General features: G+C 57.0%; 3 protein-coding genes across 10 annotated transcripts in view; 2 read left to right on the top strand and 1 right to left on the bottom strand.

Annotated features, from left to right (window-relative positions):
• POLE (DNA polymerase epsilon, catalytic subunit) overlaps nt 1-2,061 on the top strand; it is a 60,901-nt gene extending 58,840 nt beyond the window's left edge. For both annotated transcript variants that reach the window (XM_055238083.2, XM_055238084.2), the window contains 3 exons: nt 53-178; nt 829-918; nt 1,013-2,061. In XM_055238083.2, coding sequence (XP_055094058.1) covers nt 53-178; nt 829-918; nt 1,013-1,126 — 330 coding nt within the window. In that variant the 3' untranslated portion in view covers nt 1,127-2,061. The remainder of the gene's footprint in view (nt 1-52; nt 179-828; nt 919-1,012) is intronic.
• A 1,373-nt stretch (nt 2,062-3,434) lies between these two features.
• P2RX2 (purinergic receptor P2X 2) lies at nt 3,435-6,950 on the bottom strand. 7 transcript variants are annotated; one of them, XM_055238107.1, is made up of 12 exons: nt 6,737-6,950; nt 6,254-6,389; nt 6,078-6,149; nt 5,909-5,984; nt 5,732-5,828; nt 5,481-5,561; nt 5,244-5,382; nt 4,701-4,831; nt 4,479-4,569; nt 4,284-4,349; nt 4,128-4,205; nt 3,435-3,926 (listed from the first exon to the last, which is right to left on the bottom strand). In XM_055238107.1, the coding sequence occupies exons 1-12, from the start codon at nt 6,907-6,909 to the stop codon at nt 3,849-3,851; spliced, it is 1,218 nt and encodes a 405-aa protein (XP_055094082.1). In that variant the 5' UTR covers nt 6,910-6,950; the 3' UTR covers nt 3,435-3,848. The 7 variants fall into 7 exon arrangements, with proteins under 7 accessions (XP_055094082.1, XP_055094079.1, XP_055094085.1 ...); XM_055238104.1 differs by having other exon boundaries at nt 3,435-4,205; XM_055238110.1 differs by having other exon boundaries at nt 3,435-4,349; nt 4,460-4,569.
• Nucleotides 6,951-15,016: 8,066 nt separating this feature from the next.
• LRCOL1 (leucine rich colipase like 1) lies at nt 15,017-23,904 on the top strand. Its single transcript, XM_055238102.2, has 6 exons — nt 15,017-15,205; nt 19,589-19,703; nt 21,013-21,138; nt 21,261-21,386; nt 21,472-21,594; nt 23,651-23,904. The coding sequence occupies exons 2-6, from the start codon at nt 19,602-19,604 to the stop codon at nt 23,651-23,653; spliced, it is 480 nt and encodes a 159-aa protein (XP_055094077.1). The 5' UTR covers nt 15,017-15,205; nt 19,589-19,601; the 3' UTR covers nt 23,654-23,904.
• Nucleotides 23,905-26,629: the final 2,725 nt, after the last annotated feature.

Raw genomic sequence — 26,629 nt, 5'->3', positions numbered from 1 at the left:
ACTGTGGTCTGGAGGCTGGGCTGGTGACCTCTCACACTCTTGCTCTGCCTAGGATGGGGTGGTCCTGCCTCAGTGGCTCTGCTCCAACTGTCAGGCGCCCTATGACTCCTCTGCCATCGAGATGATGCTGGTGGAAGTTCTACAGAAGAAGCTGATGGCCTTCACCCTGCAGGACCTGGTGAGTAGTGCGTGCCGCCCGCGCATGTGCCCTAGAGTCCGCAGAGGGGTTTCTGTGCACTCCTGGGAGCCGGGGTGTGTGCAGGTCCTGAGGCACGCCCTGGTGTCCTCCAAGGGGCCTGCCCTGCAGACCAGTCCATGCCCTGAGCCTGATGGACTGTTCTGTCCACACTGGTTGAGCACCTGCCTTGGGTCAAGAGCTCTCCTTGTGGGTGCTTCGTTCTAGCGGAAGGAGGCAGACACTCCCAAGTGTGAAGAGAAGGAAAGGAGGAAGAGGGAGTTGCGCAGCTCGGCCACAGGAAGGTCTTGCCGAGGGGCATCTGAGCAGAGGCTTGGGGACGCACCAAGCTGCCGTGTGGTGGTGCACAGTGTCCAGGCCTGCAGGATGGAGGGATTGAGCAGGGCCTGGAGGAGCCCTCAGTACTGGGCGTCTGGGGTGGAACACCCACAGCGAGGGTGGGTGTAGGGAAGGCGCTGGCAGGGTGGGATGAGGTCGTGCATTTTACTCATAACTGAGGGCTGGCTGCACACAGCGGGGGCTCGAGGCTTACTGATGGGCCCATGAATGTGTCTCGCGAGCCTGTAAAGAAGCAGCAGGCAGGTCTGGCCAGCACAGGAGGGCCGGCGCCCATCGGGGCTGCTCTCTTTCAGGTCTGTCTGAAGTGCCGTGGGGTGAAGGAGACCAGCATGCCTGTGTACTGCAGCTGCGCGGGGGACTTCACCCTCACCATCCACACCCAGGTGGGCTCTCCCCCATCTGCCTTGGCCCAGCCTGGCCTCCTTGGCCTCCTCTCTGAGTGGACTGGGGTCTCACTGTGCCTGTTTGTTCCTGCAGGTCTTCATGGAACAGATCGGAATCTTCCGGAACATTGCCCAGCACTACGGCATGTCGTACCTCCTGGAGACCCTGGAGTGGCTGCTGCAGAAGAACCCACAGCTGGGCCGTTAGCCAGCCCCGGGCCCCGGGTGCCTCTGTGTCTATGCCAGGCCTCCTGATGCCAAGGCCACATCCCCGTGCTTCCAGTGACCAGACCACTGACCACCCTGACTGTCCAAACTTGTGACCCCAGGCCAGGGAACAGGGAGGAAACCAAAGAAAACCATTTTCAGGGAGCTCAGACGCCACAGGAGGGAGCGGGAGCAGGATGTGGCCCTGGCCTCGCCAGAGCACCTGAAGAAGCAGGCCGTGAGCGAGGATGCGAGTGCCCTGGGCGCCGTTTCTCACGCAGTGAATGCTTTTCCAGGCCTCTGTTGCTTCCTGCACCACACCTGGTGGAGTGGGAGAGTCCTCTAGGTGCCCCCAGTTCTTTGTCCTGCCTCCCAGAGGGAGGAAAAGCCCCTGGGGGCTTCTGGCTCCCTGAGATTGGGCTCTGAGACGAGATAGGTTCCCAAGGCCCTGGTGGGGCTGGAGTCTCACCTGTTTGCATGGAGAAATGAGCTGGCCCCACAGCCTCGCAGGAGCAGTTTGTGGGCTGGTTTCCCCGGGAATCCGGACCCTAACCCGTGAGAATCTGGATTTTGGCTTGTGAGCCCTGCTCATTTGGAGCTGGGTCTAGAGGGAACCCTCTATCAGCCTCAGGAAAACAAGACCTCTGTGCACCTCACTTTTGGCTCACTGCAGCCCTTGTCCTTCACCTCCACACAGGACTAGCTGGAAGCAGAAAGAAGAAAGGCCAATTTCACAGGGCACCAAACAAGTATGAAATGTAAATCAGAAATGCAGACACCCCAGATGAGAGCCTCACAGGAGGGAGGGGGCCCCACAGGCTCCCCAGGAGGCTTGCGTCTTTGGCCCAGAGCCAGCCTTAGTTTGTCCCTGCCATCTACTGTCCGAGGCCATCGCTGCTACACTTTGTTTTTATTTGTATTTCATACTGAAGTTTCTCTAGGTTGTCACTGTGTATTTGTGCAGGGCGCCTCAGATCAGGGGACTGGGTACCACTGGGCATGTGTCTGGCCCCTGGATGCTGCTCGGGCTGCCTGCCTGGAGAAACCTGATTCCTGCTCAGATGGAGGAGTGCTGAGCCCTCCAGAGTGGAGATCAAATCAAATTAGGGCAAGCAGGGGAGGAGGGAGGCTGGCTGACTGGGCTTCATTCCTGGAAGCGAATCTGGAGAACCCTCAGGGGAGTGAGGAGTGATGGGGCCAGGGGACAGCCGCTCGTCCCCCAGGAAGGCCACCTAGCAGGACCAGAGGTCGCCCGGCGCGGCCGTGGGCGCTGGTCAGCCTGGGTTCACTCTGAGGCCAGCTGAGGGCATTTGAGTAGTGATGGAGGGGTCAGAAACAGGAAGCTCTGGCCCTTTCCCAAGCAGTGGCTCAACCAGAAGAGCCAGTTTCTCCAAAAATGAGCTGGATATTTGTGAGCCACACAGCATGTGCAGGCTGTGGGGTGACCTGAGGCCGATGCCCGAGGCTGGGAGGCCAGTCAAGGGAAATGGGGCCCGAGAGAAGACGTGTTCTCACCACCTGAACATAGCGCAGGGGTGAGGACTCTGGAGTTGTGCTGAGACTTCCAAACTCAGGCTTTAGGGTCAGACCAGAGCCGTCTTCCCCACCCTTCTCTGCTCTTTGACCTTTGGGAGTGGTGTTGCCCTCCTGAGACTGGGTTTCCCTTCAGAGGCAGGATGTCATCTGCCACTGGCACAGGTGACTTCATGACGCTCAGTTCTGGGCTCCTCCCCCCGACCCGGTGGGGACCAGTCTAACCACTGCAGCATCTGAGGATGCAGTAACCAGATTACCCACAGGCCCTGATCCAGTTAATGCCGGCTCCTGGGCTGGTGTCCGTCCACCCCGCCTGGCCTGACTTCCCATCTTGGCATTCCTGCCCCCACCCATGGAGTAGGAATGAACACTGGTCTGAGCACTGCTGTAGTCAGCTTTCGTTTTCCTTGTGTGCAGCTGTCCCGGCCTTCCTCCCATTTCTCTCTTCCTGAGTCATGCTGTCCTCCCACATTTTGAGATGAGCCAGCTTTGGTTTGGAGTCTGGGGTGGCCCTGTCAGAAGCAAGTGCACTGAGGAGGTGGCCTGGGTCCCAGTGCACTCCCAGCCTGGGCAGACCTGACCATGGCCTGGCTGGCTGTGGGGACCATGGGTCATGGGGCAGGCAGACATGTGCCCTGCACACCTCCCAGGCTGCTTACAGGGGAGATGACCCAGACAAAGGTCACCGTGCAGCCCAGCTCCAGGCCGGCAGGACCTGACATCCCATATTCATGGGCTCACAATGCTCCCCCCCAAGGAACGAGGCCAGAAGGTTCTGCTCACAGGTTTATTGGACTGAGTATGTTGTGACTTCTAAGGGAAGAATCTGGGCAGACTCGAGGTTACAACGCCTGTGGGGTGGGGTGGGTGGGGTTCCCAGGGCCCAAGACCAGGAGCAGAGCCCCTCAGAGCTCAGCTGGCTTAGGTTCCAGGTGGCCGTGAGAGGTGATGGGAAGTGAGCAGCCCTATAGGGACCAGCTGGGGAGGAGGTGTCAGGGGCTGTATGCCAGGGTGGGGCACAAGCCTGGGGCCAGAGCATGCTGGCAGCCCTTGCACAGGGATCCTGTGGTGCCCAGTTTCGTGGAGATGCTCTGCTACTGAGGTGCCCATGTCCACTGTGCAGGTCCCTAGCCGGGGACTGTGGCCCCACCAGGCCAGGTCTGCAGTCCAGTGTGATGGAAAGGAGCTCAGAGTTGGGCCAAACCTTTGGGGTCTGTGGGTGTGGAGGCTTGTGGGGCAGGCTCGGAGGCAGGAGTGTCCACCATCTGCTCAGACGGGGCAGAGATGGGGCAAGGCCGCAGGGGCGGGAAGGCCGGGCCACACACTGCCCCTTGTTGGCCCTCCTGGCCTGATGGAGGGCTGGGGTGCTGGTCCTCAGAGCAGTGGCCGGGTTGGGGAGGGGCCTGGCCCAAAACACGGGCAAGGGTCACAGGCCAGCTACCTGAGGGGTGGCTCGGCGTACACACCTTGTCAAATTTCTTATGGCTGTAGACCTTGTTTTTGTTCATGAATGTTAGCAAGATCCAGTCGCACAGGAAGGAGCCCTGGGGCCAGCAGAGACCGGTGTGTAAGGGCCTGGTGGACGCCCCGCACCCGCTGGGACCCCAGAGAGGGTTCCTTACCACCCCAACGGAAGTCAGAGCTGTGGCCAGATTAATAATGGTGGGAATCAGGCTGAACTTCCCGGCCTGGGGAGAATGGGGGTCATGGTCAGAATGTCTGACAGCGTCTGATGGGGCTCGAGGGAGGGGTGGGGCATGAGGAGCTGAGACCCAGGCTAGCAGGGCTGGCCACCCACCCCCAGCAGGTGCAGTCACCTGTCCATGCACAATGACATCAATGCGGATGGCATAGGCCTTGATGAGCGTGCGGGTGGTGGTGCCATTGATCTTGTAGTACTTGGCAAACCTGGAATGGGAAGGCCTGGAAGCCAGTGCCCACTCGTCCTCTGCACTCCAGGGCTGCCCCACGGGCACTGGGCCTCTCGGGACCCCACCGCAGCTATGCCACGGTGGACAGCGGTGTCCCCAGTACAGTACCTGAAGTTGTAGCCTGACGAGGCAGGCACGTGCTTGGGGTCAAGCCTCCGGAAGGAGTACTTGGGGTTGCACTCCGATGCAGGCAGGTCCAGGTCACAGTCCCAGTTGATAATGACCCCGATGACACCACCCTGCCAAGAAGGAGCCAGGGAAGGGGGTCAGGAAGGCACACGAGAGGCCCCTCGAGAGCTGGGGTCAGTCCCAGGCCAGGGAAGGGGGTCAGGAGGGCACATGAGAGGCCCCTCGAGAGCCCGGGTCAGTCCCAGGCTGCATGTGAGGTGTGCACTGAGGGGCCCATGGGGCAGCTCAGGGGTACTGGTGGGCGTCCAGTGTCTGAAGCACAAGGGGTGCCAGCAGCCAGCCCCGTGGCCAATGTCAATAATTCAGCAAGCGCCACACAGGACGGGTTGCGCTGATCGCATTTCTTTCCTCTGCCAGCGGGGCCAGTTGGTCAGGAGGGAGGAGGGACTGGTCCCCTGTACCCCAGGGCCTCTCTGCAGGTGAGAGCCCGCCCTGGCCCCACCCTGCCTGCGCTTGCCCTGCCTTGTGTGCGAGCTCTGCGAAGCTCTCCCCAGCATTCTCCACGATAAAGCCCAGCTTGAAGATGGGGCAGTAGAGGTCGGAGACCTCGTGGAACGTGCAGCGCTTCAGGTAGCCGTCTGTGCGGTCGGCGATGTTGCCCCTGAGGAGGCGGCAGGAGGCGAGACCTGCACCCCAAATACCCCATTCCCAGGAGGTAGCCCTCAGGCTAGGCCATCACCACACACCAGTAGCTCTTACTTGGAGAAGTGGAATTTGGGGTAGTGGATGCTGTTCTTGATGAGAATGGTGAAATTTGGGGCCATCGTACCCAGAAATTGGCTGAGGAGGCACAGACGGGTTGTTTAGTCCCCTCTTCCCGCAAAGTCCCCGCCTGGCCTTGGCCCCCACCCCTCCCCAGCTCTTGTCACTTCTGCCCTGCCCGTTTGGCCTTTGGTCAGAGGAAAAGGATCAGAATGGAGGCTGGGCCCCAGGCCGGGGCGCGGGTGCACCTGACAGAGGCCCCATCTTCCACCGGGCACCAGCCGAACACCTCACAGGTCTTGGAGGGCCCCTGGTAATAGGGCACACAGCGCCCGGTCCGTAGGCCTGTGGGGCAGAGGTCACTGAGGCATTAGTGGGGACGCAGCCCTGCCCCACCCACCCAGCCCCAGCTGGTGCACACTGACCGTTTCCCAACATGTCCAGCTCCCCAGCCATGCAGTCGGCATCGGAGAGGCAGGTGGCGTTGTGGACCCTTATGCTCTAGGGTGGAGGCGGCCCAGTCAGGGACCCCGCAAGGGACAGCTGGCCCGCCTAGCTGAGGCAGGGTCCCCCAGCGCCGCGGGATCCCCTCACCTCGGGGCAGGTTCCCTGGGTCTGGGAGTGGGTGGCCTCGACCCTGGTGATGATGCTGAACACGCTGCCCCCCTGGGCTCAGAAAGAGGGGGCGGTCGGCCAGGCGGCAGCTGCTGCCCCCTCCGCCCACTAGGGTGGGGTGCACGGCGGGGCGGGGGGCAGGGGGCGGCCCGCACCTCGGGGGGCTTCACATACTCCTCCACGTCCCACACTTTGTGCTCGGACGTGGTGATCCCCTTGACCTTGGTGATGATGGAGCTCTCGGGGCCTGTCTCGCTCTCCTGGTAGCTTTTCTGCACGATGAATACGTACCTGCGGGCAGGGGCGGCGCCGGCTCCGGAGGCGACCCCGGTAAGGCTGAGACCGCCCGCAGGCACGGGCCCTCCCGCGACCCAGGTCCGCTCTGCGGGGCTCTGGGGGACTGCCCCACGCCCCCAGTCCCAACCCCGGCCCCTGCCCCGCGCCCCCAGTCCCAGCCCCGGCCCCTGCCCCGCGCCCCCAGTCCCAGCCCCTGCCCCGCGCCCCCAGTCCCAGCTCCAGCCCCTGCCCCGCGCCTCTAGCCCAGCACCCCGAGTCCCAGCCCCTGCTCCGCGCCCCCCAGTCCCAGCTCCCCTAATCCCAGCCCCTGTCCTGCGCCCCGCGCCCCGCGCCCCGCGCACCACACGAAGTAGAGCAGGATGAGCAGCTGCACGGCGCGGTACAGGACCCCCAGGCGTCGGTTCCTCACCACGATCACCTTGGGCGTCTCGTAGTCCCAGAGGGCGGACCAGCAGCCCCGGGCCAGGCGCCGGGCGGTCGCCCCCGCGGGGGACTTGGGCTGGGCGGTGGCCATGGCGCGGGCGGCTCCCACCTCCGGGAAGGCGCTGCCGGGCTGAGGGTCGGCCCCGCTGCGCACCGAGGGCGGGGGGCGCGGGGTGGGCGGGGAGCTCGCGGCTCCGCCTCCGGGGTGCGGCCTCGAGCCCGCCCCGACCCCGCCCCGCCCCGCAGGTGTCCCGGGAGTCCCGGGTGTCCCAGGTGGGGCTGGGAGCGGGGCCTCGCGGGGACAGAGCCGGGGGCGCGGCAGCCCAACCCCAGCTCTCGGTCCAGGTGGGGGCCGAGCGCGGAACCGGCGGTCTCGAAGTTGGAGGGTCGGGATTCCCCCGGTGGCAACTTTTTCCGAGCTCGAGGAGAAAGACATGGAAAGTCCCGCCGGCCGCCGCGGCGCCCCCTGACCCCGTCCAGGCCGGTTCCTGCCGCGGCTGCCGGGGCTTCGAGCGGCACCTGCACTCCCGCCTTTGCCAGCAGACCCCTCGCTTCCAGTTCCTGCCTCCGCCGTAGCTCCAGCCCTCGAGCTGGAGAGGGATCCACGGTCGATCCGTTTTCTTCTTTGCAAGCCAGAGTTTGTTTTCTTTCTTTCTTTCTTTCTTTCTTTCTTTCTTTCTTTCTTTCTCTTTCTTTCTTTCTTTCTTGGTAACTTTTCGAACCTCCACCCCACCCACATTATTTTGAAGCAAATCCCAAGCATCACAGTTTTTCACAAAATAATTTTAAAATAGTTTATTGTGATAAAATCAGCATAGCGTGTAATTAACTATTTTAAAGTAAACAATTCAGTGACAATCACAATATTGTGCAACCACCACCACCTCTATTTCGTCCCCAAACACTTTCCCCACCCCAAAATAAAACTCCCATCCATTAAGCAGTCACAACCCGTTCCACACTCCTCCCATGCCCTGGCAACCACCGGTCGATTTTCTGTCTCAATGAATGGACTTGCCTGTTCTGGATATTTCATATCAAGGAAATGCAATGTTTGTTTCTGGGTTAATGCCTTTTCTGTCTGGCTTCATTCACTGAGCATGTTTTCAAGGTTCATCCACATTGTAGCATGTGTCAGGGCATCACCCCTTCTTATGGCCAGGAGAAATGTCTAGGCTATACAAAGAAGGAATTTAGATTGCTTTCAAACTAACTCTGTGAATAGTGCTGTTATAAACACTGGTGCATAAGTGTTTGAATTGTTAAATTAACTCAATTAACAGGCTGCCTGTGTGCCTTGAGTTTCTAGGTAACAACAAACTGCAACCTAATGTACCACAGAAACAATCTAAAAGCTTAACCTATATTTTGGAACAAATGGCTGGGTCTCAGCCAATCACAGGCTGCCAACTGATCTGATCATGTCCATATAAGGCAAACATCTCAAGCCATAACAAAATCAAGCTAATTGTGATTTTTTTTTTTGTATCTCACTTCTGTGTTCTATCTATAAAAACTCCCTGCCCACATTACAGAGTTGGGCTCTCGAACCTCCCCCATTGGTTCTGAGTGCTGCCCAATTCATGATTTGTGTTTTGCTCAATTAAACTCTGTTGGCCAGGTGCAGTGGCTCATACCTGTAATCCCAGCACTTTGGGAGGCCAACGTGGGTGGATCACTTGAGATCAGGGGTTTAAGACCAGCCTGGCCAACATGGTGAAACCTCGTCTCCACTAAAAACACAAAAGTTAGCCTGGTGTTGTGGCGTCTGTAATCCCAGCTACTCGGGAGGCTGAGACAGGAGAATCACTGGAATCTGGGAGGTGGAGGTTGCAGTGAACCGAGATTGCACCACTGCACTCCAGCCTGTACGACAGAGCGAGACTCTGTCTCACACACACACACACACACACACACACACACAAACTCTTAAATTTAATTTGTCCAAAGTTTTTGTTTTAACAGTTTGGTGTCAGAAGTGGGATCTGAAGTAGACCTCCAGCCACCCACTAGGAGCACTGAATGCTCAGTGGGGCCTGTGTGCCTGCTGATCTCTCAAAGCATCTAGAATCATAGGTGAGTTCTCTCTGCTGGATTTGTGCTCTATGAACATGTGTTTTGAGCCCTCTACTTTGAGCAATTCTTTTTTTTTTTTTTTTTGAGATGGAGTCTCACTCTGTTGCCCAGGCTGGAGTGCAGTGGCGTGATCTCAGCTCACTGCAACCTCTGCCTCCCAGATTCAAGCAATTCTCCTGTCTCAGCCTCCTAAGTAGCTGGGATTACAGGCACATGCCACCACGCCCGGCTAATGTTTTTGTATTTTAGTAGAGACGGGGTTTCACTGTGTTGCCCAGGCTGGTCTCGAACTCCTGAGCTCAGGTGATCCGCCTGCCTTGGCCTCCCAAAGTGCTGGATTAGAGGCATGAGCCACCGCGCCCAGCCTTGAGCAATTCTTAGACTGGAATGGGTCCAGGATTGAATTGGATCCAAAACTTAACTCCATTGTATCCAGTTAGAGGCCTCGAGTAGGTCCCTTTTGGTTCAGGTTTGTCTGAATCCAAGGAGTCTGCGTGCCACCTTCTGGGACTCTTGCTAATTATGTATGTAAGAACTATGGATCCAGAACTTGTGCACATTTTAGAAAAATAGGCTAACCCCAAACTCAAAAAGATGGTTCCAGATTCTTAGAACCATACACCTTTTGGAGACCTTAAGGTAAAGCTAACCAGGGAAGTTTTCCCCAGAAGCAGACGGGATCCTAAATGTGGACAGCTTTTCTGAGATCATGGGTCAAGACTTCTCTGCCATCATGACAGCCTTAGCCTCCCCCTGGCCCCTTATGTCCTGCTGTCTGAATCTTTTCCTTTTCGTTACAGGAAAATCCACAGGACCATAATGTGTGGATGGCGTCAGCTAAGGCTTACGCTCTAGGAAAAACCCAGAGTGGTAATTGGGTTTGTGGGTTAATGCCAAAAACCAGGAAACTACATCAATCCCTGTCATTCTTCACGATGATGGTCACCCTGGAACTCCCAGGGGAGAGTGGAGAGCGTCCCCGTGTGTCCCGGGGGAGAGTGGAGAGTGTCCCTGTCCCTGTGTCCCTGGGAAGAGTGGACACACACACTCTCCTTTATGTTCCAGACACCGCTGCTATCACTTCCCTATACCCGCTGCAACGGTGTCCTGACCTTTCCAATTAATAATCCAAACACTGCTCATTCGTAAAGCATGCCTGAGAGATGCCTTCAGAAGGTAGATGAGGCTCCAGGCATCACATACTCAAGACCTGGGGGTTCGCTCTGTAGGTGGGAGACGGCATGTGTGATGTCATTGGATTGAGTCCAGCGAGGTCCCTTTCCATTAACTGTGGTTACACACCCTCACAGCACACTGTAGAGGGACTTCATACCGGAGCTTTCCCGCTGGACCCGCTTCGGGAGCTGTACTGACATGTGGGTGAAAACAGGTCACTAACTTGTGCTCAGATGCCACCAGGTGGCGCCCTTTTCCAGCCCCCGAGAGCCTCTGCTGGGTCTGTGGAGGAGTCGCTGCGTTGGGCCTCCTCACTGGTTTGAATCTTGCAATTTGGTCTGGCTCAGTCCTGCCTTCCAAGTAGCTTCCCCTGACAGTTCCCACCCGGGATACCTCCCATAATCGGAGGCCAAAGCAGTCAACAACCAAAATTAGCACCAGCCTTGAAATAAATGAAGATAAGTTAGTTTTCACTGAGGAAAGTTTCCGTTAGAATTGTTGGTGGTAGTGAGGTGCTGGTTGTGTGGAATTCTAAACCGATTCGTAAATTGGGGAACATCTTGGGCTCTGTGGCCAACTCGACCTCCCAGGATTTTTTTTTACCCCCAGAACTCCATGAGTTCACTCCCAGGGATTCAGACGGGTGGAAGCCACGCTCTGAAAGGTAGATGAGAATGTTCGTGTTCAACAAAAACACTTACTAGAAATCACACAGCTTTAGATCTGTTAAAGGATATCTGCAAAAAAAAAAAAAAACCAGTTAACTTTCTTCCTAAAATTTATTTTTTATTGTAATAAAACATTTAACATGAGACCCACCCTTTTAACAAAATTTTAATTGCACAATACAATGTTGTTAACTACAGGTGTGATGTTGTATAGCAGACCTAGAACATACTCATTTTGCATAACTGAAACTGAAACTGAAACTTTGTACCTGTTCAGGAGCAACTCCCTTTTACCCTCTCTGCAGCCTCTGGCAACCACCATTCTACTCTCCGCTTCTATGAGTTTGACAACATATTTTTTTTTCATAATTTTTTTTGAGATAGGATCTCTGTTGCCCAGGCTGGAGTGCAGTGGTGCAATCCTAGCTCACTGCAGCCTTGACCTCCGGGCTCAATGACTCTCCCACCTCAGCCTCCTGAGTAGTTGGGACCACAGGCACGTGCCACCATGCAAGGCTACATTTTCCACTTTCTGTAGAGACAGGTTCTCATTGTGTTACCCATCAGCCTGGTCTCGAACTCCTGGGCTCAAGTGATCTTGCCTTGGCCTCCAAAAGTTCTGGGATTACAGGCATGAGCCACCGTGCTCAAGTGACAACATAATTCTTTTTTTTTTTTTTTTTTTTTTTGAGATAGTATTTGACTCTGTCACCCAGGCTGGAGTGCGGTGGTGCAATCTTGGCTCACTGCCACCTCCACCTCCTGGGTTCATGCGATACTCTTGCCTCAGCCTCCTGAGTAGCTGAGACTCCAGGCGTAAGACACCATGCCTGGCTAATTTTTTATGTATTTTTTTGGTAGAGATGGGGTCTCCCTGTTACCCACGCTGGTCTCGAACTCCTGGGCTCAAGCGATCCTCCCACCTTGCTCTCCCGAAGTGCTGGGGTTACAGGTGTGAGCCACTGTGCCCAGTTGACATAATTTTTTTTTTTTTTGAGACAGAGTTTCGCTCTTCTTGCCCAGGGTGGAGTAAAATGGTGTGATCTCGGCTCACCACAACCTCCACCTCCCAGGTTCAAGCTATTCTCCTGCCTCAGCCCCCCGAGTAGCTGGGATTACAGGCATGCACCACTATGCCCGGCTAATTTTGTATTTTTAGTAGAGACAGGGTTTCTCCGTGTTGGTCAGGCTGGTCTCGAACTCCAGACCTCAGGTGATCCACCCCCTTCAGCCTCCCAAACTGCTGGGATTACAGGCCTGAGCCACTGTGCCCAGCCAGCATGGTCTTTCTTAAAGGCTCTTAAAAGAGGGCTCTTGGCCCCTGCTGGGATTACAGGTTTGAGCCACCCCGCCTGGCCTGGTTGACATAATTTTGAATGGTGAAGAGAATAAATGCTTTTCCCCTGCACTCAAGAGTAAGACAAAAGTGTCCTCTCTTGCCACTTCTATTCAATATTATGCTGAAATTCTAGTTATAACAAGTAGGTAATAAATTAAGAAAAACTGCAAAAGAAGTAAGATCATCTCTATATGCAGATGGTATGATATTGTATAAGGGAAACCCTAAGGAATCCACTGGAAACTGTTAGAGCTATTAAGTTCAAGAGAGGTTTCAGGATACAACATAAATATACAAAAATCAGTTATATTTTCTTTCTTTCTTTTTTTTTTTTTTTTTTTTGAGGCAGGGTCTCACTCTGTCACTTAGACTAGAGTACAATGGTACCATCTTGGCTCACTGCAACCTCTGCTTCCTGGATTCAGGCAATCCTCCCATCTCAGCCTCCCGAGTGGCTGGGACTACAGGCATACACCACCACACCCAGCAATTTCTTATTTTTGTGTGTTTTGTAGAGACAGGGTTTCCCATGTCTTGAACTCCTGGACTCAAGCAATCCACCCTCCCCGGCCTCCCAAAGTGTTGGAATGACAGGTGTGAGCCTCCACGCCTGGCCAAGTTTAATTATTTTAGATTCTTCATGCAAGTGGAATCATGTAGCATTTGTGTTTCTGTGCCTGGCCGGTCTCACAGCATACTGCCCTCAAGGGGCACCCATGTTGTTGCATATGGCAGCAGTCTCTTCTTTTTTAAGGCTGAAAAGTATTATGTTGCCTGGACGCACCACACTTTATCCATCATTCATCCATCAATGGGCATTTAGGTTGTTTCCCACCAATCTACTTTCTGTTTCTATGGATTTGCCTGTTCTGGACATTTTCTATACACTAACAGATTTATTTTTATTTGTTTAAGGCCTTTCTCGCTAAAAAAGCTTATAACATATCTGAGATATAATTCACATATTATACAATTCCCCCATTTAAAGTGTACCTTCATTGTTATTAGTATAATTACAAGATTGTGCAAACTCCACCATGATGTAAATTTAGGATATTTTCATCACTCCCTCTGCTCCCCTCCCCATCCCGCCCCGCCTCACCTTGCCTCCTGCCCTACACACTTCCCCTGGGTGAGGATGTTTGCTCACTCTTTGGCTTCTACTGACCACTTGGGCACACAGCCCTGGCTTAGGTAGTCCTCCATTTATTTCCTCCCACATGGATCCTGAGCCCTTTCTGGGACTCACTTTTGGCCAATAGAATGCGGCTGAGGTGATGCTGTGTGACCTCTGGGTAGGTCAGAAGAAGCCTTGCAGATCCTCCTGGGGCTCTTGCTCTGAGGAAGGCACTAGCCACCCTGGGGCCGTCATGTTGTGAGGAAGCCTCTGCGAGCTGCATGGGGGCCATGTGAAGAGGAGAAGAGTTGATGGGCTCCCAATCTATCAGTCCCTCCAGCTACCAGATGCAGGAGTGAAGGAGCCATCTTGCACACAGCCCTGTTGAGTCTTCAGATAATTTTCGGCAGCCTAGCTGCTACCTGAAAGCTGATGCCTGAGCAACACGTGTGAGAACCACCCAGCTGAGCACAGTCAACCCACAGACAGAGCGACCATCACAAGTCATGTTTTTGGGCCACTGAGTTTTGGGTGCTTTGTTTTCTGGTGGCCGACAGTGCAGGTGCTGCATTAGACTGGGTACATGTACCCCTCGTTCCTGTCGCCAGAGGCCAGGGCTCACTCTGAATTCCCACCCTGACTCCCCACATTCACACCCCTCAGCGTCCCCACTGCTCTTCCCTGCCTCTCTCTCTGCTCCTTGTCCCCCCAGCCCTGCCTCACTCAGCCTCCTATCCCCTCTGGCCGGGCGTGCACACTATTGCATGGGTCCTCTCGCTTCCAGCCTCTCCCTACCCATTACAGAGGCCACCACGCACCCAGGAGCTTCCAAATCCTGCCTGTGGTTCTCACCCGAGACCCCTTTAATGGTCTCAGTGTTCAAAAGGGCAACATGACTGGCACTCAAGCTCCAGGGCTGGCTCCTCCCCGCCCTCTCTAGTGTCCTCCTGGGCTGTCCCTGCCCTCCCCACCCTCCCTGCCTCAGCTCCCCAGACACTGGGCTGTGCCCTGCCCCTCCTCCCCATGCCCGGCGCTCTCTTCGCTCTCCCATCCCCACTGGGCCGTGCTCCTGGCAGCAGATGTTGTGCTGGTGTCTCTGTGAAGTCTCCCTGACATCCCTGCTACGTGGTGTCCCCCTGGCACCTCCGTCGTGCCGCTAACGATGCCCACCACTCTCTGGGCAGTGTGTTTGTTGCCAGGCCCAGCTCTCGCACTGGACCGAGAGCACCAAGTTGGCACGAGGGCACAGCCTGCTTCCCCACCGAGCCTGCCACGGTGCCAGGCACATGGTCGATCACAAATAAATAACGAGTAAACAGCCCATACGCATGTACTGCATAAGTAGATGCATGTGTAGATAGATAAAGACCACCCAGACGACAGCAAGCCCAGGCTCTGAGTTCGGAGCTTGGGATCGCCCCACCCTGAGATCGGCAGGCAGGGAGCGGGGCACAGGTCCGCCCGCTCAGGGTGGTGGTGGTGTGGGGAAGGCAGGGGCAGCTGATGGAGAGTGAGGTGTCCGGTGGTTGGTGAGAGAACATGTTTGGCATCCTCTGGTTGGTCCTGAGTTGGAAGTGGGGGCAGAACACAGAGAAATCAAGCGCTGACTGTCCCAGCAATTGGCTGCAGAGGCGGAGCTGCTGCTTCCAGCTTCTCTGTGGTCCGGAGTCAGTAGCCGCGTGGGACTGGCCCCTGTCCAGATGCCCACGCTGAGCCTCTCATGTGGGGAGATGAGCGTCTTTCTCCTGGGACCAAAGGAGGGAACAAGATGAACAAGGAAGAGGCGGGGCTGCGACTGTGCCCAGGGTGCTGCCTGCGTCTTTCTCCTGGGACCGAAGGAGGGAACAGGAAGGAGAAGGAAGAGGCGGGGCTGTGACCGTGCCCGGAGTGCTGCCGGGCTGCCGGGTCCCTGCTCTGGGTACTTCTCTGCTTTCGGGCGTCTCGTCTAGAAGCTGCAGCCTGGCCTGTCTCACCTCTACACAGAGGGGCCGCTGGGGCCTGACGGAAAAAGGTAGGGCTGCTGAATGTCCACGCAGCTGCCAGCCACCAGGGAAGTTTTCAGCAAGGGAGGCCCAATCTCACGAGTCACTCGCACGTCCTGTCCTCCGGGTGTCAACAGGACGCGTGCACGGCCCAGCGCCCAGGATCGACCCTGCAGCTGAGCCAGCTCTGCCCTCAGTCGGGGTGCCCTGTGGGGATGACCCCACCTGACAGGTGCCCGGTGCAGCCCTGCTGGGCCCCCAAAACTCAGAAGAGTCTGGGCAGGGGTTATAGCACCAGCCCCAGGGTCTTATGCTCAAAACATGAAAGCTGTGGTTTCGCAGACGATCTGTGGAGATTTGTAATGTCTTTGACAAGATTTAGCACCAAGCTTTTTACTTAGCTGATTGAACTACTATGGAAACAAACTAGATATTGATAATTGTAGGGAAAACTGAAGAAGTGTCTGATCCAAGAGATTTTTAAGCAAATGTCCTGGAATAGAGACCCCCTGTATAGAACATTTGAAAATAATGAGCTTCCATCCCAGGGGCAACAGCAACTCCAGGGCACTCCTGAGGTCTGCCTGTGACCTTTGCTTTCATTGTGGTAAAATACCTTTAAGTTGACCATTTTAACAATGGTCAACTTTAATACATAAAGTTGACCATTTTAACAATTTTTTTTTTTTTTGAGATGGAGTCTCACTCTGTTGCCCAGGCTGGAGTGTAATGGCGTGATCTCGGCTCACTGCAACCTCTGCCTCCAGGGTTCAAGCTATTCTCCTGCCTCAGCCTCCTAAGTAGCTGGGACTACAGGGATGTGCCACCACACCCAGCTAATTTTGCATTTTTAGTAGAGACAGGGTTTCACCATGTTGGTCAGGCTGGTTTTGAACTCCCGACCTCAGGTAATCGCCCGCCTTGGCCTCCCAAAGTGCTGGGATTACAGGCGTGAGCCACCCCGTGCCCAGGCCACATTAATGATTTTTAAGTGCACAGGTCAGTGGCATGAAGCACGTTCACGTTGCTGTGCAGCCCTCACTGCCATCCATCTGCAGAGCTCTACATCTTCCCAAATGTCAACCGGCCCCATTAAACACCAACCCCCACCCCCCACCTGCCCCGGGCATCACCATCGTACTGTCTCTGTGGGTTTGACGACTCTGGGGACCTCACACGTGGGATCAAACGGTATTTGAGCTTCTGAGAGGGGCTCGTTCCCTCAGCATCAGGTCCTCAGGGTGACTGTGTGGCCCCTGGGTCTGAGCTGCCATTTCTGGGGCCACTGACGTCCCATTGCGCGTACATATCACATTCGGGGCAGGAGTTATGTAACACATTCGTCCACCCTCTGGCCGTCGTGAAAAACGCTGCTGTGAACGGTGTGATCTGTGACCTGTTAGACACTGGACTTTCCCAGAACAGGCAGCTGCCTGTTCCTGGGCCGAGCAGGGCCCTTTGATCTGTCAGGCACATCATGCTCCATTTGGAAACGAGGCCTGTGAACTTTGCAAGGGCCTACGAAAAGGTTTGAGACCAGAAAAAAATTTTTCCTGGTTCCAAGTACAGGAAAGATACTGCAAACTTGAAATTTAAAAAAGTTCTGGTTGTGATTCAATTTAGCTTTTATGTAGTTACATTAAAAATTATATTTAAAACGGGCACAGTGGCTCACACCTGTCATTCCAGCTACTTGGGAGGCTGAGCTGGGAGGATCACTTGAGCCCAGGAGGTTGAGTCTGCGGTGAGCTGCGATTGTGCCACTGCACTCCAGCCTGGGCAACAGAGCAAGGCCCCATCTCTAAACACAGTTATATTGAATAGGCTTGATATAATTGGAAGCAGGACTAAGTTTGCCCGATGGTGGGGATGTGGCCATTCATCTTGGAAAGTGTTGACATGACTCATTTGTCTGGGGTCAGGGGTCCAGGATCAGGTGCAAGGGGCATCTAAGACCTTTGACCTTTGACTTCCTGTGAGGGAGGTAAAATCAGTTCCTGACCTCATGGTGCTCACGCAGCGGCAGGGAAGACAGGAGGGAGTGCTGGGAGCGGGGAGGCTGCCCAGCTGCAGGCAGAGGTGTGGGTGCGGGGACTGCTCATGTGGGGAGGCCACTGCCAGGGCTTGGCTGCCCCTGTGATGGGCATGGGGGAGGTGGGCATCCATATTTGGGTTCCTCTGGCTGGTCTTGAGTGGGGAGTGGAGTCACTGACTGAGTTCTGATCTGCTGTGGTTTCCCCAGCAGGCGGCTATAGGCTGTGGCCAGAGCTCCACATTTCCCCTGAATGCACGCAAGATAATATGAGGAATTTAAGAAAAATAATAATCAAAGGGATTCAAGAGACAGAGACAGGGCCGGGCGCAGTGGCTCACGCTTGTAATCCCAGCACTTTGGGAGGCCGAAGCGGGTGGATCACGAGGTCAGGATATTGAGACCACGGTGAAACCCCGTCTCTACTAAAAATACCAAAAAAAAAAAATTAGCCGGGCGTGGTGGCGGGCGCCTGTGGTCCCAGCTACTCGGAGAGGCTGAAGCAGGAGAATGGCATGAACCCGGGAGGTGGAGCTTGCAGTGAGCCGAGATTGCGCCACTGCACTCCAGCCTGGGCGACAGAGCGAGACTCCGTCTCAAAAAAAAAAAAAAAAAGAGACAGAGACAGAGAGAGGGAGAGACAGAGAGAGACAGAGACAGAGAGGGACAGAGACAGAGACAGAGAGGGAGAGACAGAGAGAGAGAGACAGAGAGAGACAGAGAGACAGAAAGAGAGAGAGAGGGAGAGGCAGAGAAAGAGGGAGAGAAAGAGGGAGAGGCAGAGAAAGAGGGAGAGACAGAGACAGAGAGAGGGAGAGACAGAGAGACAAAGAGAGGGAGAGACAAAGAGAGGCAGAGAGAGACAGAAAGAGACAAACAGAGGGAGAGACAGAGAGAAAGAGAGACACAGAGACAGAGAGGGAGAGATAGAGACAGAAAGAGACAGAGAGAGGGAGAGACAGAGGGAGACAGAGAGAGAGAGACAGAGGGAGAGACAGAGAGACAGGGAGAGACAGAGGCAGAGACAGAGAGACAGGGAGAGACAGAGACAGGGAGACCCTGCCCGGCCCCCCGGCCCCAGCGCAGCCCTGACTGGTCTGTGGTCTCACAGCAAGGGGTGAGGGAGCCGAGGGGGAGGCCAAGGGTGGACTTTCTTTGTGTGGACTTCATATTCGTCCTTCATCTTACATAATGAATGGTTTATCTTGTTAGCGTGCGTGGTGTTCATTTTCTATTTTCTGGTTATTTATGGCCAGTGTGGAGAAATCGTTTTGAATTTTGTGTTGATCTTGGTCTGGCCTCTCTCGTCACTTTTCATGATTTGTGGAGTCTACTGGGTTTTCCCGTATGGCTTTGCAACCCAGGAGGAAAAGAGAGACTGTAATGACGTCTCCGCCTGGGCCCGGCTGGAAGAGTCCCGAGGAAGGGTTCCTGTTGTCCACCCTGTCCTGGGCCGGTCGCTGTGGTGGGGGCGGCGCCATCCGGGCGTGGGGCTCACAATGAGCACAGCTTGGCTGCTGACCACACGCAGGGCAATGCCGCTGCTTCGTCTTGACGCCCACGCTGCTGTGGGGCTGGGCAGCAAGGGCCCCTCCAGGAGGGACCCCAGGCTGAGGCTCCCGCTCCCGCTCCCGCTCACAGCAGGTGCTCACGTTCAAATTCATCAGGGGAACCATTGTCCGCTGGGAAAAGGCTTCTTCAAAATCCATTTTTCACGTTTTGCCTCGATGTGTTAAAAAAAAATCCATTTACCATGCAGTGCTAAAAAGAAATGAGTCATTATGCCATGAAAAGCCACGAAGGAACCTTAAATTGCACTTTACTCAGTGAAATAAGCCAACCCGAAAAGGCTACAGACCGATTCCAACCAAACGGGATTCTGGAAAAGGCAAAACCAAGGAGACAGTGAAAAGCTGGGTGGCTGTCAGCAGCTGGGGAGGGAGGAGCGAACAGACGGGGCATGGGGATTTTTAGGGCATCGGATCTGCTCTGCAGGATACTGAAATGGCAGTTCTGTGAGAACGCACTCACCCAAACCCGCAGCAGGCACACACCGTCTGAGCTGTGGACTCCGGGTGATGACGGCATGTCCCTGTGGGTCTATCAATGGTGGGCAGATGCGTCACACGAGTGCAGCATGTTTATAATAGGGGAAACTGAGGCAGGGGAAAGAAGGTGGCATATGAGAATTACATTTTCTGCACTTTTTTTGTAAGCCTAAAACTACTCTAAAAAATAAAGTCCATTAAGTTTTTAAAAGTCTGTCTTGCAAGAGAAAGGAGCGGGAAGGGACGGGAAGGGAGTGGGGAGGCCAGCGCCAGGCGCCAGGCAGGACAAGGCTGGCGTGGACGCACTCCCACACAATCCTGGTTCTCTGCAGGTCCACGCGCCCGATGGCCGGCCCGGGGTGGACGCTGCTGCTACTGCTGCTGCTGCTGCTGGGGTCCATGGCAGGGCATGGGCTGCAGAAGAAGCAGTTGAACCTGTCCCATAAGGTGGGTGCCAGCCGCCCCTGATGCCCCTGCAGGCCCCACAAGTGCTGTAAGGTGGGTGCCGGGCGCCCCTGAGGCCCCTGCAGGCCCCACCCGCGGGGGCTGCCACTTTCCGTCAGGAGGCTCTCAAAGGGACACAAAGTGCCTTCCTGGATGAAACCCTCCCTGAGGCCACACTCGTTTTCCTGGCCACACACCCAGCTGTGCTGCCCAAGTACACATGAGGCTATGGGACGGCGACCCCAGCACCAGGAGCAGCCCTGGGGCCACCGCGGCCACCGTCAACCAGGCAGGAAAGATCGGGGCCACGTGGGAGCTGCACCAGTGCACACTTCTGTTTTTGAAAATATACCCATTTTTCTATTACTTTGTAAATTGTGTGTGTGTGTGTGTGTGTGTATGTGTGAGAGAGAGAGAGAGAGAGAGAGAGAGAGAGATGAAGGCTTGCTCTGTCGCCCAGGCTGAAGTGCAGTGGCAAGATCTCAGCTCACTGCAACCTCCACCTTCCGGGTTCAGGCGATTCTCCTGCCTCTGCCTCCCGAGTAGCTGGGATTACAGGCGCGCCACACCACGCCTGGCTAAATTTTGAATTTTTAGTAGAGATGGGGTTTCACCATGTTGATGAGGCTGTTCTCAAACTCCTGACCTCAGGTGATCCACCAGCCTCAGCCTCCCAAAGTGCCGGGATTACAGGCATGAGCCACTGTGCCCGGCCAGAAAATATATCCACTTTTAATAAAAAGTTGTTATTTATGTTAACATGTAATGGGATTACTATTGTTATCCTAAAACTCTCTCAGTTTTAGGGTGGAATGCAGTAACATCAATAGACGTAGCCTCATCCTCATCCACAACACTCTGAGCAAACAAGACCAGAGGTCGCGCGCCTTGTGTGTGTGTGGGTGGGGGGTGGCTACAAGCTGTGGCGCGGGGGGCAGGCCTGGCTCTCAGCTCGCCTCTGCTGGGCGCCTTGCTCGCCTTCCCTGAGCCCATTTCTTCTCCTGTAAAATGCCAGGCACTGGGCCGGCCTGCGAGCTTCGCCCATGCTCCACTGCTGCATCCTTGCCCTCAGTGCCTTGGTTTACCCTCTTCCACGTGGCTCACAGTAGACATTCCCTTTCTCAGCCCTGGGCCCCCAGCACTGACCTGCCAGAACCACGGCAGTCTGGGTTTGTTCCAGAAACTTCTCAGGGAACCCAAGTTTGAAGGATGGTGACACAGGGGAGCCAAGGAGAGGGCAGGACTTTCCTGAGTGCTGAGTCTGTAGGCCCTGCCCAGGAACAGGTGAGCGAGCTGGTGAATGGCGTTTCAGGGCATCGGGGAGCCATGCGGGAGCCACGAGGAGTGCCAGAGCAACTGCTGTACCATCAACAGCCTGGACCCACACACGTTCTGCACCCCTAAGACCATCTTCCTGCAGTGCCTTCCCTGGAGGAAGGTGAGATGCGTGCGGGGGGTGGGGGTGGAGAAGCGAGACTGCCTGTGGCCCCCTCCTACCTGCCTCTGAAGAGCCAGGGAGTTGATGGCAGGTGCACGGATGACGCGTCTCCTGTCCCATAGCCCAATGGGTATAGATGCTCGCACGACTCAGAGTGCCAGAGCAACTGCTGCGTCCGCAACAACAGCAGCCCGCAGGAGTTGTGCACGCCCCAAACCGTCTTCCTGCAGTGTGTGCCCTGGCGCAAGGTGAGCTGCGGGCACCCGGGGCAGATGGAGCAGGGGTAGCTGGAGATGGCCCCTCTCCACGACCGCTGCCTGGCTGCCTCCCCAGCCCAACGGCGACTTCTGCAGCAGCCATCAGGAGTGTAACAGCCAGTGCTGCATCCAGCTGAGGGAGTACAGCCCCTTCCGCTGCATGCCCCGTACCGGGATCCTGGCCCAGTGCCTGCCCCTGGTGAGTCCTGGGTGCGGGCTCAGCCTCCAGACCCTCCCTTGGCCGCAACAGGGAAGTCACACAGAAACCCAGGAACTGGGCCAGGACCGCGGCTGTGAGAGGTGGGCTCTGAACCCACGGGCGGGCAGAGCACCCGGGCACCCCCGCTGGGAGAGGCTGGGGCTTCACCGCCCATCTCATAAAGTGGGGGCCGCAGAGAAGGCTCCTGGGCTGGCACTGAGCCCACCAGGCCCCGCAGGGCACGGGTGCCCTGTCAGAGACCGTCAGAGCCTGTGGGGCCGCGGGGAGGGGGACCCAGGACCATCTCCCCTGGCAGCTGGGGTTGGACGTCTTCAGGCTAGAGAGGGAACAGCCTCACCAGCCCTAGAGGAGGAGGATCCTGGCTTCTCCCCTCCCTCCCCCGACCTCTGCTGTGGCTTTTCCCTGACGGGAAATCCATGGGATAAGCCGCGCGGTGCAGGCTCCGACTCTGCTGAGCCCTGGGGTCAGGGGAGGGGGCCAGGTCGCCAGCGGCGCAAACGCTGTGGGGGCGCAAGTGTGTGTCTGCTGGAGCCCAGAGCTCCCATCTGGGGTGAAATGGTCCTGGCACCCAGAGGTGGAGTTTGTTCACAGCCCTCGGGTACCACCAGGCCCCCTCGTGGGCGCTGGGAGCAGCTCCGGGCGCCTGGCGCTGCTCGTGGGCATCCCTCTGGGGAGCTGAGCGTGGGCGTCGGCCTCCGGGTGCGGTCCCGACCCCCACGAGGCTGGTGCCGGGAGATGCTGTGGCCCCGGGTTCACGTCCTCCTTCTGCGGCCGCTTCGAGGCCCGTCCCCCGCGCGTTTCCTCAGCTCCGGGCCCGTCTCCCACCGCGCAGGTTTCCTCAGCTCCGGGCCCGCCTTCCCCCCCGCACGTTTCCTCAGCTTCGGCCCGTCCCCCGCGCGTTTCCTCAGCTTCGGGCCCCTCCCCCGCGCGTTTCCTCAGCTTCGGGGCGGTCTCTTGCGCGTCTCCTCAGCTTCGGGCCTGTCCCCCGCGTGTTTCCTCAGCTTCGGGCCCCTCCCCCGCGCGTTTCCTCAGCTTCGGGCCCGCCTTCCCCCCCGCAGGTTTCCTCAGCTTCGGCCCGTCCCCCGCGCGTTTCCTCAGCTTCGGGCCCCTCCCCCGCGCGTTTCCTCAGCTTCGGGGCGGTCTCTTGCGCGTCTCCTCAGCTTCGGGCCCCTCCCCCGCGCATTTCCTCAGCTTCGGGCCCGCCTTCCCCCCCGCAGGTTTCCTCAGCTTCGGCCCGTCCCCCGCGCGTTTCCTCAGCTTCGGGCCCCTCCCCCGCGCGTTTCCTCAGCTTCGGGGCGGTCTCTTGCGCGTCTCCTCAGCTTCGGGCCCGTCCCCCGCGTGTTTCCTCAGCTTCGGGCCCGTCCCCCGCGCGTTTCCGCAGCTTCGGGGTCCGTCTCCCACCCCGCACGTTTCCTCAGCTCAGGGCCCGTCTCCCCTCCGCAAGTTTCCTCAGCTTCGGGGCAGTCCCCCGCGCGTTTCCTCAGCTTCGGCCCGTCCCCCGCACGTTTCCTCAGCTTCGGGCCCGTCCCCCGCGCGTTTCCTCAGCTTCGGGCCCGTCCCCCGCGCGTTTCTTCAGCTTCAGGGCAGTCCCCCGCACGTTTCCTCAGCTTCGGGCCCGTCCCCCGCGCGTTTCCGCAGCTTCGGGGTCCGTCTCCCACCCCGCACGTTTCCTCAGCTCAGGGCCCGTCTCCCCTCCGCAAGTTTCCTCAGCTTCGGGGCAGTCCCCCGCACGTTTCCTCAGCTTCGGCCCGTGCCCCGCACGTTTCCTCAGCTTCGGGCCCGTCCCCCGCATGTTTCCTCAGCTTCGGGCCCGTCCCCCGCGCGTTTCTTCAGCTTCGGGCCCGTCCCCCGCGCGTTTCTTCAGCTTCAGGGCAGTCCCCCGCACGTTTCCTCAGCTTCGGGCCCGTCCCCCGCGCGTTTCCGCAGTTTCGGGCCCGTCCCCCGCGCGTTTCTTCAGCTTCGGGGCAGTCCCCCGCGCGTTTCCGCAGTTTCGGGCGTCCCCTGCACGTTTCCGCAGCTTTGGCTTCTCCTTCAGTGATGCGAGCTGGAACCTGGGCGTGAGGGGCCGGCCTGGGCCCTGGGATGTTCACGCAGGACCGCGTTGTGCTGGGGCCGGTTCCGGTGGAAGCTTCCCTTACGGTTTGTGCTGCTGTTTCTGGGGCTCTGAAAATCTGTGGGAACTGAAAGGCTATGACCAGCCTGGTGGCGCGAAGTGTCTGTGAGAACAAATCCCAGGCACCCGGGTGTAGCCTGACGGTTAAACATCAATAAAGGCTCTTGGCCGACTGAGCAGCCGTGTCTCACCCCTTCTGTGTTTTGAATAATAAAAGCATAAAATCTGAAGGAAACCTGGAGGTCACAGAGAGGTGGCGTCTGCTGGGTCCGGGCCAGAGCGGCCTCCTGGGAAGCCTCGGGAGGCACAGGCCATGCTGTGGGGGGCGAGACCAGGGCCAGAGTATCGGGTTTGCTGTCACTTCCCCCCACTGCAGGGGCGTCAAATAAAGGGGTGCAAGCCCGTGTGGTCACCGCGGGTAAAAATCGCTCCCTCCCTGTCCCTGGCACGGGCAGTCCTCGGCACATAGGCACCCGCGTCCGGGACGCAAGCCCAGGCCCCTTCCCCTTCCCCGGGCCCTGGCTGAGCTTCCATGGTCACCTCCCCTCCCCTCGGGGGATCCCTGGTTCAGGCCCAGAACTCTTCTGGCCGACTCCCCAGGGCAGCACTTGGGCTCTGCGCGGCTGGGGGCGGGTCTTTCTGCCTCGTTTGGTTTCTGATTCCATCTGCCTGACGTTCCCGGAAATGCCTCCATCCCCAGCCCACCCCATCCCTGCCGTTTTCAGCCTGGGCTGCTGTGTATTTGTTTTTGTCTTGTTCCCGAGTCCCTCCCCGGCACGTGGGTCTTCCTTTCCTAACTAATTATAAACAATCTCCATCTCTGTGACTGCCAGGCCATCTGAGACTCCCCCAGGAGAGACCTGCAGGGGCAGGAACACCTGGCCGCAGTCAACTCTGCACAGCCTGAAGTTACACAGTTTTGGCGACTTCCTTAAGAAAAGGCATATGACATTATGAACACAGCGTTAGGCCTAAAACGAACATGCTTACGGTGAAAGACCCAGCACACCATGAGTGTAGGAAGCTCACACAGGCAGCATCACACACAGAATCGGAAGCTCACACAGACGGCGTCACACACAGAATCGGAAGCTGTCACAGGCAGCATCACACACAGAATCGCATGGCACGTTTTTTACCCTAAAGTTCCTGACTGCACAGCCTTGGATCACGTTTACAAAACGGCAATTTGGTAACGTTTTCTATGGGAGAATGGAAAATCAACTTAGTCTTCCCACGGATGGGGCTGAGCCATGTTTTCTGTGGATACGAGTTGCTCAGGTGTGAACCTCCCTGGGCGTGTGTGGGCGACAGACACAGCCGCCATCATGCTGTGTCCGGAATTGGTGGGTTCTTGGTCTCACTGACTTCAAGAATGAAGCCGCGGACCCTCGCGGTGAGTGTTACAGTTCTAAAGCCAGCATGTCCAGAGTTTGTTCCTTCTGATGTTCGGATGTGTTCGGAGTTTCTTCTTTCTGGTGGGTTCGTGGTCTCGCTGGCTTCAGGAGTGAAGCTGCAGACCTTCGCCATGAGTGTTACAGCTCATAAGAGCAGTGTGGACCCAAAGAGTGAGCAGTAGCAAGATTTATTGCAAAAAGCGAAAGAACAAAGCTTCCACAGCGTGGAAGGGGACCCGAGCAGGTTGCCACTGCTGGCTCAGGCAGTCTGCTTTATTCTCTTATCCGGCCCCACCCACATCCTGCTGATTGGTAGAGCCGAGTGGTCTGTTTTGACAGGGTGCTGATTGGTGCGTTTACAATCCCTGAGCTAGACATAAAGGTTCTCCACATCCCCATCAGATAAGTTCAGATAAGTTAGATACAGAGTATCGACACAAAGGTTCTCTAAGGCCCCACCAGAGCAGCTAGATACAGTGTCGATTGGTGCACTCACAAACCCTGAGCTAGACACAGGGTGCCGATTGGTGTGTTTACAAACCTTGAGCTAGATACAGAATGCCGATTGGTGTATTTACAATCCTTGAGCTAGACATAAAGGTTTTCCAAGGCCCCACCAGAGTAGCTAGATACAGAGTGTCGACTGGTGCATTCACAGACCCTGAGCTAGACACAGGGTGCTGATTGGTGTATTTACAATCCCTGAGCTAGACATAAAGGTTCTCCACATCTCCACCAGACTCAGGAGCCCAGCTGGCTTCACCCAGTGGATCCCGCACCGGGGCTGCAGGTGGAGCTGCCTGCCAGTCCCGCGCCGTGTGCTCGCACTCCTCAGCCCTTGGGTGGTCGATGGGACTGGGTGCCGTGGAGCAGGGGGTGGCGCTCGTCGGGGAGGCTCGGGCCGCACAGGAGCCCACGGAGGGGGTGGGAGGCTCTGGCATGGCGGGCTGCAGGTCCCGAGCCCTGCCCCGCGGGAAGGCAGCTGAGGTCCGGTGAGAAATCGAGCGCAGCGCCGGTGCGCTGGCACTGCTGGGGGACCCAGTACACCCTCCGCAGCCACTGGCCCGGGTGCTAAGTCCCTCATTGCCCGGGGCCGGCAGGGCTGGCCGGCTGCTCAGAGTGCGGACCCGCCAAGCCCACGCCCACCCGGAACTCCAGCTGGCCCGCAAGCACCGCGCGCAGCCCGGGTTCCCGCTCGTGCCTCTCCCTCCACACCTCCCTGCAAGCTGAGGGAGCCGGCTCCCACCTTGGCCAGCAGAAAGGGGCTCCCACAGTGCAGCGGTGGGCTGAAGGGCTCCTCAAGTGCCACCAAAGTGGGAGCCCAGGCAGAGGAGGCGCCGAGAGCGAGCGAGGGCTGCGAGGACTGCCACCATGCTGTCACCTCTCAACGCGATTCCCATAAGAAGTCAAAACAAACCTCCATCCTGATTAGAAGCTGCTGAGAACTGAATTTTCCACGCACACCTCTACCTGTCTGAAGCCGTCCCGCGCCCCAGTGTCTAGA

Source organism: Symphalangus syndactylus, chromosome 13 (genome assembly GCF_028878055.3).
Source record: "Symphalangus syndactylus isolate Jambi chromosome 13, NHGRI_mSymSyn1-v2.1_pri, whole genome shotgun sequence".
In the NCBI taxonomy this organism is placed as follows: domain Eukaryota; kingdom Metazoa; phylum Chordata; class Mammalia; order Primates; family Hylobatidae; genus Symphalangus; species Symphalangus syndactylus.
This window is presented reverse-complemented; position numbering and strand designations above follow the sequence as displayed.